We start from the raw sequence: 15,015 nt of genomic DNA, 5'->3' as shown, positions 1-15,015 counted from the left end.
GTCTATTAAGAATAAGCAAGCCTAAGTTTGACTACTGTAAATACGTTTAAAAAAATCATTTGTTACGTTTGCATTGTTCCTAGGTGAATCGTTTAATAAATAAAAAAGTGAATTCTTTAATAAATTATGTCCAATTAAAAAAAGATAGCCAAAATATTTACAAAATTATAAAATTTGCTAATTGCAACCAATAATAATTTGAAAAATATTTAAATGAAAGTCGGTAAAATATTAGAAATTTGCAAAAAAAATATTCTGCTATTAATAGTTATATGAAAAATGTTTCAAACAGTACTGCAGGAACAAGTGACTTTGTACGCAGTCACGCGCACGGGTGCAAAGTTAAATACACCAAAGGATGAAGTTCGCCATGAAAATATCATCCAGCAATCGGGAGATCCGGGTTCGTATCCCGGCTAAGTCAAATACTTTTTCATGGCTAACTTCATCCTTTGGTGTTTTAATCAGTGTTCTTCTCAATATTAATATATTTTCTGCTAACACAAACAACGCACAACTTCCACAGCACAAACAAATGCGTTCCAAAATTTTTATATTGTTAACTGGCTGGTTGTAGTGAACATTGTTTACCCGCAAAGCTTTAATTCGCCTGCGGTACGGCGCGCCAAATGATTCAGTTATTTCTTTCTACCAATAAGTATTGCTAAAACAGTGAGCTAAAATATCTACCAAGAATAAGCAAGCCTATCGCGTTGATTTTTTTAATAGTACAGGGCGTTTCAGGAGAAATCTGGAGTACTTTAGGAGGTGGTAGAAAAGACAATTTTTGGCATTTTTTGTTACATAAACATGGGGTCGAAACTTCTTATAAACAAGGGGTCGTAACTCCTTAGTTACTGAGCTAAGGCAACGAAAATATTTTTTGGATGTACTTTGCAGCTACCAGTAGCGTAGCCAAGGGGAGTAGTCCGTTATGGGGGTGCGGACCCCCCCCCCACCCATCAAAATATAAAAACACAATTATTTTCCTTCAGAATGGAAAACAAAATATTGAAATATCATGAATCTACAAAATATTTCTTTGACAGTTGAAGTTTTTTGATTATGACAAGTGTTAAAATTATTTTGAAACCATATACTTAGTACTTACCCTGTTTTTCAAAAATTTTCCCCCTGATTTTGTACCTCCTACCCCCCGAACGAAATTTCTAGCTACCCCACTGCCAGTTACCATGAAAACTGTTTTTTCTTGGGTATCGAACTAGGTAACAAAAAACTTTTTTCACAAAAAAATCAAGATTTTCTGCCTGTATGCACCAGAAATATTTCTATAACTTCATATCTACCTAAAAGAGCGATCACTCTTTTGATCCCTGAAAACCTTTCACTGGAGCTATCATTGTGAGGGTTGGAAAAAGTGATCGTGTGATTCAGGCTTAATTGGCCTACGTCCTCCCCTACCCCTCCGACCACCATAAGTTCTTTTTGTTTCGCTCAGAAGGACTGTTGTAGCACCTTTGCCGCGTGTGCCGAACATTTGGCATTGCGGGGTTGGGGAGGACAAGGTGTGGGAAGTCCAGAAGGCTTTCGGGAGGTTGAATCTGCGTATGCTGCACCTTTGGGCCAGGATTGAGGGAGATGTGGAGAGGAGATGAGCGGAAGTTCTTATCGTGGCCGTTTCAGGGAAGCATTCTCGGAGGCTCATAATGGGCTCATCCTTTTCTGAATTATAACACTCATACGCAGTTATTTAGTTGTTAATGAAAACTTCGTATGGAGTTTGGAAAAAAAATTAATCTTCAGACATGGGTTTGGCTGAAAATATTTATTTACTTCAAGGCCCAGTGAAAATAATTTTAGAGATTAAAGTGAAAATTTTGTGTTCCACGAGAAACTTACTTGCGAATTTCGACTTTTTAAGTTATCATCAGGCTCCCCCAGAAGCTAAGTGTGTCCTGTTAAATAAAGGTACTACGAAATGATCGAAAAATCAATCCAATATTTTATTTAACGTTATTTAACTCACTTCACTCAGTGATTCAACCCGAAGGTTGGTAAGGATATGTGAGGGAAGAGCTCACATCGAACCAAGTCACAGGCGTGTGAATTTCAGGCGTTCGGAGTTTGGAGGCTATTTCCTTCCCTGGGCCTCCTCCTGAAATCTTCACCCGGCATTCGAACCTGGAATCCCTCGATTAGCAGTCAAGCGTTCTACCCACTAGGGTACCACGATCCCCAAACTTAATTAGTGTTGGGCCAACTGGACCATCTCTGGGCCACCTCTCACTTCTAAGATTTTGTTTGGAGGTTTCCGAAGGCTTCCTTCAGCTGGGGTTTGAACCCGGAATACCTCGATCGTTCTAGCATTCTACTATCAACCAAGCGTTCTACCCATTAGGCTACCACGCTCCCTCTAACGTTATTTGTGTTTTTAAGATTATTGTTGTTACAAACAGGGGCGCAGCCAGGAATTAAGGCTAGGGGGGTTTCAGGCGCAACTAATAGTGGGGGCTTGGGGTATAGCATACCCGCCAGGGTAAGAGGGAGGTGCGGAGGCCGTCCGCCGGAAAAAATTAAGATAAACGGTCCAAAATGGTGATTTTTACGGCCTTCTGGGGGATATTTTATTAATCCTCACACTATTCTAAAAGAAATATTAATCCAATTAAGTAAAATAGATTTAACTTAAAAATTTCTATGAGCTCTGGGGGGGGGGTTTATCCCCCAAAACCCCCCTCGCTGCGCCACTGGTTACAAATAATGCTTTTATTATTCCATCGAGAATAGGGTGGTTTCCTATTTTTTTAATTGCCTTAATCGAAAGATTAACTTCTGGAGTACGTATTTCACGCTTTTCGATTTTTAAATATCGTTTCGCGATTAAATGAAAAGTGAAAATTTTAAAGCGCGCGAAAACGCGACGGCTAAGTATGAATGGTGGGAAAAGCCCGTGTGGCGTCATTCTGGTTCCGGCTACCGCCGTGTAAGGCCACCATAGTGCGATACGATGCAGGCTGCTAAAAGGTAGCAGAGTACCCTCCTAGCAGGTAGCGCTTGGCTTAAATAAGGATTATTAATACCCTATCAAACGAAGGAAACTTTTCGACCATAGGCAATTTTTATAGGTGATTATTAAGAAATATTTCCCTGATCTCTGTGCCACATGCATGCATTGGTGATCTCAGAAGATGTAAAACTACCGACTACTCGTATAGTATCTAGGTCCCTGTGACGTCACGTGGAATGGCATCGCATGGGCGCCAATCTGGCCTTTTTCAAATGAGGTTAGAATTTACCATTAATATTCGTCTAAACTGGGATTTCTAAAACCAAATAATTTGTATATTATGAATACACTAATGGTGGGTAACGACTCGCAATCAATGCCTTTCGTTTTCTTTGATGAAGGAAACTACCCTATTATCGATAACCCTTCAAAATATTGTTCGAAAAGCTACGAATTTTCAACCAAGCCATGGCAGCCCCGGGCACATTCTGCGTTGCGCTACGATACACAGCCGGAGTCCCTTGCCATCTAGCCAGCCGCCCTTCGTGCCACCTCCTTGGGCACACGCGGTTTTATCTCCTCGGGAGGAGGACGAGCAGATGCTAAGGAACGCATGGGCACCGCGCGAAACGACTTGGCCGGGTGCTTCCTTCCGACTCCCACATTAAAAGCCCCTCCTCTCTTCCTCAAAGCCAGTCGCCACCGAATCCCTGGATTCTTTATATATATATATATAAGTTTTTTCCTTAAATGGCACCGGTGATGAGTTTAAAAGAGCATCTGCTGCCTTCGAAAAATCCCACCGGTGCGAAAAAGAATCGTCACTGGATTATTCCGAAGGGGATGCCATCGTCTTTCCACGCCCGATGCTCTTTTTTCCGTCTCAGAGGGCACGCCTTCGTTACAATTACCGCATTTAGTAGTCTCCACTTGTGATGGAAAATTGTCGATCAAAATCGATTGTTCAAGATATCGATTTTTGATTGAAATGAGAAGCTCGACTTTTCAACTTAAATCGAAATTTGAGATAAAATATCGATTAATCAGAGTATGTTTCATAAGAAAGCCTTTGTTGTAATTCTTTCATTTAGTGGTACCTACTCCTGATTGAAAATTTTCGATCGAAATCTATTTTTCGAACGATCGATTTTTAATCTTAGAGAAAAGCTCCAATTTTCAATAAAATTGGAGATTTGAATCAAAGATCGATTAATGGAAAAAATAAACGGCCCTTTTTTTAAATACAGTTCTCTCAAAGACGTGATTTATTATTCAATCGAAAAAATTTACATTTGAATAGTGGAAATATACATTTGAGTGGTGGGAAAAAAATTCTACTCAGAATACATGATTGATTAGTAGTAAAAATTAGAAAATCCACGCACATAAAAATTTTGGGATCACCGCTTGGAACCATTCGGCTCCACTAAAAGTTTTAAGAAAGATCAACTGATTTTGATGCTTTCTTGATGATTTAGGGCTCACCTTCCCAATTTTGTTGGCCTTATAGAAACGTCTTTCACGTGGAACGGATGACATTATGATTGGCCGATAATGACGCCGCTCAGGGGCGCAGCTAGGAATTAAGGCTGGGGGGGGGTTTAGGTACAACTAATATCAGGGTGTGTGGGGGGTATGGAATACCCACCAGGATAAGCGGTATGTGCGAGATTAATAAATTGCGGAATTTTAAGATAAAAGGTTCAAAGTGGTGAGTTTTACGTCTTTCTGAGGGATATTTTATTAATCCTCACACTATTCTATTAGTAATATCAATCCAATTAAGTGAAATGGATTAAACTTAATAATTTCTCTGAGCTCTGGGGGGGGGTTCTTATCCCCCAATCCCCCCATCGCTTCGCCACTGACGCTGCTGAGATCCGACGAAATAGTCAAGATCGAAGCTGAAAAATCGAGTTTTGATCGAAAATCGAAGATCATGGCTCGATCTCGATTTCCTTGATCTTTGAATATTAAAACTCGATTTTCGATTTTAATGGAAAGTTTCATTCCTTATCTCCAACTCCTCTGCGCGACGCCGTAGTCCACTACGGAAAAAGAACTAATGAGCATTAAGGTGGGCCGGAAATAACTTTTTTCGCGATCAAATTTGCCCTTTGCGGAAAAATTGTTGGTTGATATCAAGGTCTCTGATTGTAAGTATTTTTTCAAAATCAGATGATGCGAGCCAATGCCTCCCTGAAAGTTTATAATGTTTCGAAAATTCATGCGAATCACGGAAAAAAACTATGGAGACAAATCCATTTTATCTACGGCCATAGCCAGTGGCGTAGCGAGGGGAGGGGGTTTTGGGGATAAACCCCCCAGAGCTAAGAAATTTTTAAGCTTAATCCATTTTACTTATTTGGATCAGTATTATACTTACAGCATTGCTAGGATTTATCAAATACCCCTCAGAAACCCGTAAAACTCGCCATTTTGAACCATTATTCTTCAAATTTTTCTGAAGGAGGGCACCCGCAACTCCTGCTTACCCTGGTGGGTATGCAATACCCCCACACCCGTAAGTATTAGTTGCGCCTAAAACCCCCCCTAGATTTAATTCCTAGCTGCGCCCCTAGTGGTAGCAAACAATGGATTTAACTGTCCGCACATGCCAATGGAATTTGAAGTTCATGCCAGGAAATCTATGGTTTTACGATATGTGCCAAGTGACAAAAAAATCGAGTTTAGACAACCCGCATACCTCCGAAAGATTTTTTTCCGACACGGTTTGCCTTTTGGAAGTCTAAGTCCGGTAAATTAAAGCTATATAGTTGATTAAGATTTTGACGATTAGCGTAATCATCGCAGTGGCATATCAGATAATGAGTCTCGATGTTCCCTCAGACTTTTGCGTTAATTTCACGTCAAATTTACTTACAGCTAGTCTTACAGTTTTTGGGAGCATCAGTAGTATATTATTTTTTTTTTGTTAGAGTTCACCATCGCTCAGAAGTCATCAAGATCGTTAATAACCTGACATACAGATGAGGTGGTGTGTCAAATTCCTTCTGCTAGGCATAATTTTTATCCAAACCTACTGTTTATTTCATTTTTTTGCAGGATGAAAGTTCTGTTGACCAAGTTGCCAGTGAGCGTGGTCCTATGGACAGAATTCAAGATTTTTTCACCAGGAGAGACAGTCACGCTGAGGTGAAGCCTGAAGTTAAAGCGAGAGAGTTCAGTCTTGAAAGGCCTTCAACAAGTGCCGAACATATTATAAAAGAAAACTCCGATAAAAGTTCAGGTGAGTGATGGACGGCTATAACAATTATATTACGATTGATTATACCGTCATATTATTAACAATATGACGGTATAATCAATTATTGAAAATACTATTAGTTTAATTCAATTTTCTTTTTTCTCTGATCTTGACTCCATTTAATTAATGATTAAATAATTCCTGGAGTGTAGATCATGTCATATAATTCAAAAAGTTGTTTGCCAATGTTTCGGTTTATTTGAAAACCATCATCAGGGCTTATTTTTGCACATATTTGTTAATTGATAAACAAATAACTTCAATAACAAGTTAGTATTTCACTTTTTTTTTTAATTGGAGTTATTTGTTTATCAAAAAACAAATACGTGCAAACCCTAAGCCCCGATGAAGGTTTTAAAATAAACCGAAAAGTTGGCAAACAACTTTTTGCATTACGTATATGACATGACCTATGCTCCAGGAATTATTTAATCGCTATCAGTTTAATAAATAGCATATGTATGTATTATGACTCAAAAAAGTTTTCCAGCAAATGGAGTGATGCCACACCGTACTCTTGGACGAATCCGATTTTAGCTATTGCTGTTTGCTTTTCTGAGGCCATGCGCATGAAGCAGGGTGGTGTGATAACAAATGTATTTATTTGTTTTTCAATCAGAGAAGAGTATTACGGAGAATACCCTTTTTCAAATAGAATTCTTCATTGCCATGTAGTAAAAAGATTATAACTATGAAAATTATCTTCCTCTACTTGCTTTTCCTTAAAGTATATAAAAACATTCCACAGGGGTAAAAACATCCTAGAAGATAGGCAGTGAAAATTCTTTCGAACTTCAAGTGCACGACCATTAATAGGTATCAGTTATTTGTTCCACTTCTTTTTCAATTGTTTCATTTTGCACCCTCAGTTTTGTATGATTTTTATAAGTTATTAATGATTCTTATTAGAGTTTTATGACTCTGTAGAGGCACATCATGTTATCTTACAAGTGATTGGACCAGTGGCGTAGCCAAGGGAAGGGGTTGGACCCACCCGAAATATAAAAACACAATTATTTTCCTTCATAAAAGAAAACAAAATATTGAAAGATCATGAATTTAGAAAATATTTCTTTAACAAATGAATTTTTTTCGATTATGAAAAGTGTTAAAATTAGTTTAAAACCCTCTACTTAGTACCCTGTTTTTAAAATATTTTCCCCCCTGGTTTTGCCCCCCCCCCCCCCTGAACAAAATTCCTAGCTATACCACTGGATTGGATCCATAAAATCATCCTATTTGAAGTATGCAATGCAAATTATGCCCTGGTAAAGTTTTCATTTTAGGTTGTGAACAAATTATCCTGGGTACTGATTCTTACTATCTTAAGCTCTGATTTGAGAGTGGATGAGAACCAAAAAACTGGACCAACCTATCTGTAATAACATGTTGCGAACGGATGGCGAGAATTCTCATCATTTTTTTCCCGAACGTTCCGGACGGATGACGAAATTTCTCGTCATTTAGGCACGTCAACCTAAACAATTTTAAAGCGTACAATACGTATTCATTAGTATGTTTTCAGATGTTGTTCGTTATTCATAATGAATTGATGCATCATAACGTGTGATTGGGTAAAGTTATATTCTAAACATTAGCTTTTTAACCATGTTTAAACCAAAGGCATTACGCCCTAATAGGCACATATTTCCAATCTCGGCGTTCCTAGGAATTTAAATACCCCGCTACGCAACGTGTTAATACAGATAGGTTAGTCCAGTTTTTAATTTTTAGTAATAGTTTTAAATTTAATACTCATTATTCTTTATGATACCTTACGACTCCTTTAGGCAGCGAGGGAGCGGGTGGTGGAGGTACATATAGCATCTCTCCCAAGAAGAGTGTTATTGGGATCGCCACCGGGGATGACACAGCGGATGAGGAAAGTGATACCATCTTGGACGGTGATGAGGATGGAGATCAGAATAGAATGGAAGGAGATGAAGAAGTGGATGTGGCAAGTAGCAGGTCAAAGGTCCAAAGGAGACCTGCAAGTGGGAGATCAATGACAAGTAAAAGACAATCTGATGAAGAGGAGAGGGTCTCCAGTGGAAAGGGATCATCGAGGAAAGGCTCGGGTAGCAAGTTGCTGACCATGGAGCAGCTGGGTCTTGGAACTCCTTCAGATCCACAGCCAATTGGATGGGAGATGTCATCCTCTGGGGATGTAATCTGGTCACTCAAGGAAGCCATTCTTTGGGAGAAAGAGGCATATTTTTACCCTTCCTCGCGTAGAGGTTAGTTGACTCCAAATGTATGCTTTTTTATCTGATTCATATTACATATAATTCTGAAATATAAATAACAATATATTATCAGTGGATTTAATTTCATATGAAAATTTATTTTATTGCGAATTAATATCATCAGTTTACTTTTTATTATTATTATTTAAATATTCTGAATGACGTGGCCAATTTTTTGCCCTAACTTTTACAATGATTGCTGTCATTATTTAATTTTGTATTTGAAAAAAAGTGCCAACTGTTTTGAGAAAATCATCAGTACGAGTGAAAGGCTCATTAATTTTACATTTTTATGGGAAGTTATGCTTTCACTAATGTCAGGTGTTAATATATTTGCTGTCGCAAAAATAGAATTAAAATTAACTCATTGAACCATAAAAGTGAGCATCTAGATTCCTCATTCGTGTTGAAATGACTGTCTTGGTAAAAACTTTTAAACAAATCATCGGTCATACACTTCAAGGAAAACTTGAATCAAGGTGGATTTTATTTATCATGTTAGGTCACAAAATGACTGCATTTTTACGTGCAGATGAAGGACCTATTATGAAATTTGGCTAGTAATATGGTAAAGTAGTCAAATATAGCTGAAGAAACTGTATTTTTGCAATTCAAATGAAAGAGTGAAAAATCTATGGGAGGCAGGGATTACAATTTTTACTTATGCTGTGTCTATCTATTCAACCAAAATTCATAACTGGGTTGGCTGTAGTACAAGAGTTCTTCACTGGCTTAATATTTAGTGGAGAGTTGAGTATGATAAATAGAAAAGTTAAATTAATCACTTTTTGAATGAGAAATTTCAGCAAGACCTTGACCATATTCTCTGGATTGTGAAATGGAATTCTTGATCTCAATGTTAATTAAAATGACTTCCTTTTTCCTAGCACCCATTGAGGATAGGTTTCCACCAGGATTTGATAAGAATAGTTTTTTAGGAGAAGAGGAACTTCTTCCTTCAAAGCCACTCATGTCCAGCATCAATTGTGCTCGGCTTGAGAACAGGATATTATCTGAAGGAAAAAGGTATGTATAGTTGTATATATAGGCATATGTATACATATATAGTATATAGGCATATGTATACATATATAGTATATAGGCATATGTATATATGTATGTAGTTGAGTAGAGGGCCTAGATCGAGAGATGCCCATTAAATAAGAGTTTTCCTTGGCGGTGGCTCATGGTCAGCTTGTGTCATACAAAATAGTATATTTAAATTAAAGTCTATTTAATTATTAGAGGAGGCATTGTTTGTGGAGGATTAATTAGGAATTCCTGACAATGCCCGATGTAGGAGTGCTGGGACATCTGAAAAAAACTAACGTAAGATTTGTATTTTTTGGGGTTGAACAAAATTTTAGGTCCTTTTTTATTAAATATAATGGGTTATAGATGGATGCCTGTTCCTTCAAAAGTAATCAATCCCTCTCTTCCAGTATGTAGAAAGATTTTTTTTTATGCCCCCCAATTTTTTTTAGCGGCACTTACACCAGCATTACTCTTGTATTCAGCCTTGCATTGATGGAGGATTAATCCAGTACATCATCAAAAGCCCCACCCCTTTGCTATGGTCATATTTCATTGCTAAAAACTTGTTATCTTACCCCCAAGCACTGTACCTTGACTGGAGCTGGTGTCTGTCTCTGTACTGCATTGTTATTCTATTTTTAATTCAGGTTTTGAATATGTAAGGACCCAAAACTGTAGGGAAGATACTGCAGAAGCATTTAAGAAAGAGAATATGTGCATATCTAATTGCCTTATTCCATTAGAGAGAGTGTGGGTCAAATATCATATTTTTTTCTTTTATTGAGGATAGAGGGATTTAAAAATGGTAAAAATTATTCTGCGTAGTATTTGAATGACTCCTTATTAACTTTTGAAATGGAACTTATGTTTTTGTTCAATCACTAACTCAACCCAACGAATGGGTGGTTCAACCTAAAAGTTTGTTTGGGTACGTGAAGGTAGAACTCACCACAGACTATGTGACAGGTGTGTAAACATTACATATTCAGGATAGGGCTCATATCCTTTCCCTTGTCCACCTCGCACTTCAAGGATTTTTGATTGGGGGTGTCTGATGACCTAACCCAGAATTTGAACCTAGGACTTATCAATCAGTATTGAATCACACTACTTACTAGAACATCACTCTTCCATATTTTTGTTATTTTTTTTAAGGAAAGTATCTGAAATGGGCTGAGCATTTTTTTCTAATTTTTTTACTAGTGTGTGATGTGCCTGCTAAAAATAATTTACTCATTGATTGAGAATACTTTTGTGTTGGTTGGATGGATGTAAGTTTAGAGACTTAAATAATGGCTGTAGCAAAATCAAAACCTGGTTCTGTGTCATTGAAATTTGAGAGGTGGGACTGATTTATTTCCATTTGAAGTACTGTTGAGAACTGCTTGTTGCAAGTTAGCACTGTAACAGATAAATATCTACACATTACAAAATTGCATGATTTTTGCAGGCATTGGTTTGGAGAAGATGGTGAGTTGCTGGCTTTGCCGAATCCTATTCGTTCACATGCTCTCAGACCTCCTCACATTCCTCTCTCGTCTTCATCGTGGGATCTTCCTCCTGGACTACAGATTGAGTATAGACCGGTATGCAATTTATATGCTCACCAGTTCATCAATAAGGTAGTTTCCTTCATCAAAGAAAACGGAAGGCATTGATTGCCATTCGTTACCCACCATTAGTGTATTCATAATACACAAATTATTTGGTTTTAGAAATCCCAGTTTAGACGAATGGGAATGATCAATTTTTAACTGCATTTGAAAAAGGCCAGATTGGCACCCATGAGATGCCACTCCACATGACGTCACAGGGACCTAGTTTCTATACGAGTACATAGGAGTTTTACACCATCTGAGATTACCAATGCATGCATGAGAAACAGAGCTCAGGGAAACATGTCTTAATTATCACCTATTAAAACTGCCTATGGTTGGAAAGTTTCCTTCGTTTGATAAGGTATTAATAATCCTTAATTGAATCAAGCTCTACCTGCTAGCAGGGTACTCTGCTACCTGCTAGCAGCCTGCATCTCAGCGGCACACACATCCTCACCCCAAGGTCACCTCACTTTGCGGCAGCAGGAACCAGAATGACGTCACACAGGCTTTTCCCAACATTCATACTTAGCCGTCGCATTTTCGCGCGCTTGAAAATTTTCAATTTTCATTTAATTTAATAGCGAAAAATGAATGTCGTCATTCAAAAATCTAATAGCGTGAAATGCATACTCCAGGAGTAATAATCTTTCAATTTAGGCAATTTAAAAAAATAGGAAACCACCCTATTTATGTCTCTCATGAACTTTAATAATTTTCCTGTATTGGCCACTAATCAGGATTCAAGGGTTCAAATGCAATAGTTTTTATATTAATTGTCTGATTTATTGGAGGGTCTGGGGAATGAATTCATCCTTTTGGGAACATGAGAACTGATTGAAGGTTTAATTTTACTATATGCTAAGCAATGGCTCACTTGAGACTGAATGTATGAATTTTCCACTGTAGAGTTCTTTAAAATGTTAAACATTTTCTATGTGTTTAAATTATTATGTGCAGAATCATAGCCCTTAAAATTAATTTCTCATGTGCAGTTTATTCAGTGCATTCATGTTCATGTGAAATTATCACATCTAGAACTCACCACAGACTAAGTCACAGATGGGTGAATATCACACATTCAGGATACATACTGCCCAAACCTATAATATGTATTTCCAAGTAAATGAAAGCAATATTTTTGGCAATGAAATTTTTTCATCTTATGAAACAATCGTTAATGTAACCCCATATTGCAGTTCATTAACGATGATTGTTTATAACCATTGTTTTTGGTTTCAGGCAATGGTGGGAGTGTTTGGCAAAGGCTTTGAAGACGACCTCTATGAAGTGATCAGTCAGGAGATTGAACTTGGCCGTGGAACGCTGACGAGAAGCAAGAGGCGGAGGGGTTGCCTGCTTGAGGTGGAAATCCTTTCAGTTGAGTTTGCACATCATCCATTGTTCTCCAAGGAGCATGTCCTGGCTCACAGGCTCCGGTCTCTCTGGGCTGAGTGGGAGTCAAGGCGGACTGCAGGGAAGGCCAAATTGCTTGCCGAGAAGGTGGAAAACCTGAGGGATGAGAAGAGAAAGCTGACAGGTCAACTCACGAGCTTGCAGCAGCAAGTGCAGTCTAATGGTGGTGAGCTTTCCCAATGGCCTTGGTTAAAACTGAGGATTTTTCTCATCAATGGCTGCAAGAACCATGGGCGTACCCAGCTTTTAGCTTTGTTTTAGCCAGCTTTAGTTTTGATCCTGGGTACGCCCTTGGCGAGAACTGAAGTGAAATGAATTATAGAGACCAGTGGCGCAGCGAGGTGGGGGGGGTTTTGGGGGATAAACCCCCCCCCCCCCAGAGCTCACAGAAATTTTTAAGTTAAATCTATTTTACTTAATTGGATTAGTATTGCTTATAGAATAGTGTGAGGATGAATAAAATATCCCTCAGAAGGCCGTAAAAATTACCATTTTGAACCATTTATCTTCATTTTTTCTGGCGGAAGGCCTCCGCACCTCCCGCTAACCCTGGCAGGTATGCAATAGCCCAAGCACCCCAGTATTATTTGCACCTGAAACCCCCCCTAGCCTTAATTCCTAGCTGCACCCCTGATAGAGACTGATGCTGATGCGTTAGGAGAGAGCAGAACCCTGCCCCCCCCTCTCTAGAAGCAAAATTAAATGTAGTTCATAAAGAAAGTTTTGAACAAATTTTCTTCTTTGAACAAACCAAGAAAAGCCATATTAGAATAAAACATCCAATAAAAATAATATTTTTGGAGCGAACATTTTTAAAACTAATAAAGCGCTGTCATAATTTTCTTGAAATTCCAGTTTCCTTAACTTTTTCTGAGTTACAACTTGAACAACCACTGCTTGCCCTCTAGTTTTGATCCTGGGTACACCCTTGGCAAGAACTGAAGTGAAATGGATTATAGAGGCTGATTCATTGTGGTAATCCATTGTAGGACATGAAGTAAAAATACCTTTCACTTTTCCTCATGAATATTTATTTAAAAAGGAGTCAACATGTTTCACTGCACTGCAGCATCATCAGGACTCAAACTTATTTATTTATTTATTTATTTACTTATTTATTTACACCACCAAAAACAGTGCTACTTGGTCTTTACATCCGGGGAAGTTGATGGTTTGAGGTGCTACTTTATGGAATTTAATTCATAATGAATGAAAATTAAACTATGTTTTTCCACATAAAATATTTATTAAAACATTTCCATGGTTTCGAGGCTCCGCATCTTGAGGATGACGCGGAGCGTCGAAACCATGGTAGTGTTCTAATTAGTGATGGGTCGGTTCGATTCCTCGATTCTTCGATTCCTCGATTCTTGGCCAAGAACCGGAATCGAAAACGAGTACTTGCCATGGTGAAAAATCGATTCCGATTCCAGTAGTACTTCAAACAACAAAATATACGACCACGTTTCCAACAGTCATTTGAATTTTCGCGCCACGCAATCGTAATGACAAAACACATCTTCTAGGGATGTGCTAGTACTCGAAAATTCAAATCGATCGAGTATTTGGTACTCGACTCGAGCGTTTCGAGTAGCATTACGAATGTCGAGTCGAGTAGTTAAGGTTACAGAGCTTTCGAGGCTAATAGGTCCAGCAATCTGCCGACAGGAAGCGCTATCATGGAACTCATGTAATAATGCAGTTTTTAAAGCCGATAAGTCATTCTAATGCCTTGGCCAGGTAGTTTCAGCTTGCCGAATATGTACAGTATAGTTGTCGACGTGGGCGCCGAATACCTTTACGCCAGCCGCGGCGGCCGATCGTCTTCCTACACGGCGCACACTGGTCCGAAATCGGAAAAAGCTGGGATAAAGTCCAAAATGACTTTTAGGGGATAGAGACTTGAAACTTAGCGTAAATACTCATAAATCATTATCAGATATAGATTTATATGTCATTTTATATTAATACGACCCTTTAGTGAGATACAGTGGCCCAAGCATGACCAATTTTCAATGCCACGCGAGATATCGTTTTTCCTTAAAAAAATTTTGAATTTACCCAAGTGGTTTTGCGTTGGTGTGAGTTTTATGGAATAAAAAACGCAATATTCCTTTGATCTGGTGCTTTTCCTATACTTTCAATGACAAGATTTTGGCTCTGAACGCAAAATGGCCGACCCGTTTTTCACGTGAAATTTGACAAAGTAGATATTATCTTTCGTTTATGAAAAATATAACTCGGAAAATTTGAACCGCAATATAAAGTAGAGATTTATAAAGAACACTAATTAGAAATCTTGGAAAAAAAGTCTGCGACGACGGAAATAAGAGCGATTTTTCAATCGCGCGTCAAGGCTGAGCTACACGCCGCGCAACTCGGGCTCAGTAACTGAGGCCGATTTTTTCAAGTTTTTAAAACATTAGTCTTTAAAATCGTCATTTAAAGCATGGATAATCGTCTTCATTGACTTAAAACACTAAA

The 15,015-nt window shown here is 38.3% G+C and overlaps 1 protein-coding gene across 1 annotated transcript in view; it reads left to right on the top strand.

Moving 5' to 3' along the window:
- Positions 1-15,015, top strand: part of LOC124163594 (coiled-coil and C2 domain-containing protein 2A) — a 150,386-nt gene that overhangs the window by 91,678 nt on the left and 43,693 nt on the right. The window contains exons 7-11 of the mRNA XM_046540606.1: positions 6,035-6,218; positions 8,027-8,473; positions 9,370-9,508; positions 10,968-11,103; positions 12,358-12,697. Of these exons, the coding sequence (XP_046396562.1) occupies positions 6,035-6,218; positions 8,027-8,473; positions 9,370-9,508; positions 10,968-11,103; positions 12,358-12,697 (1,246 nt within the window). The remainder of the gene's footprint in view (positions 1-6,034; positions 6,219-8,026; positions 8,474-9,369; positions 9,509-10,967; positions 11,104-12,357; positions 12,698-15,015) is intronic.

The sequence above is a fragment of the Ischnura elegans genome, chromosome 8, assembly GCF_921293095.1.
Source record: "Ischnura elegans chromosome 8, ioIscEleg1.1, whole genome shotgun sequence".
In the NCBI taxonomy this organism is placed as follows: Eukaryota; Metazoa; Arthropoda; class Insecta; order Odonata; family Coenagrionidae; genus Ischnura; species Ischnura elegans.
Note: the sequence above shows the minus strand (reverse complement) of the source record. Positions and strands in the feature narration are given on the sequence as shown.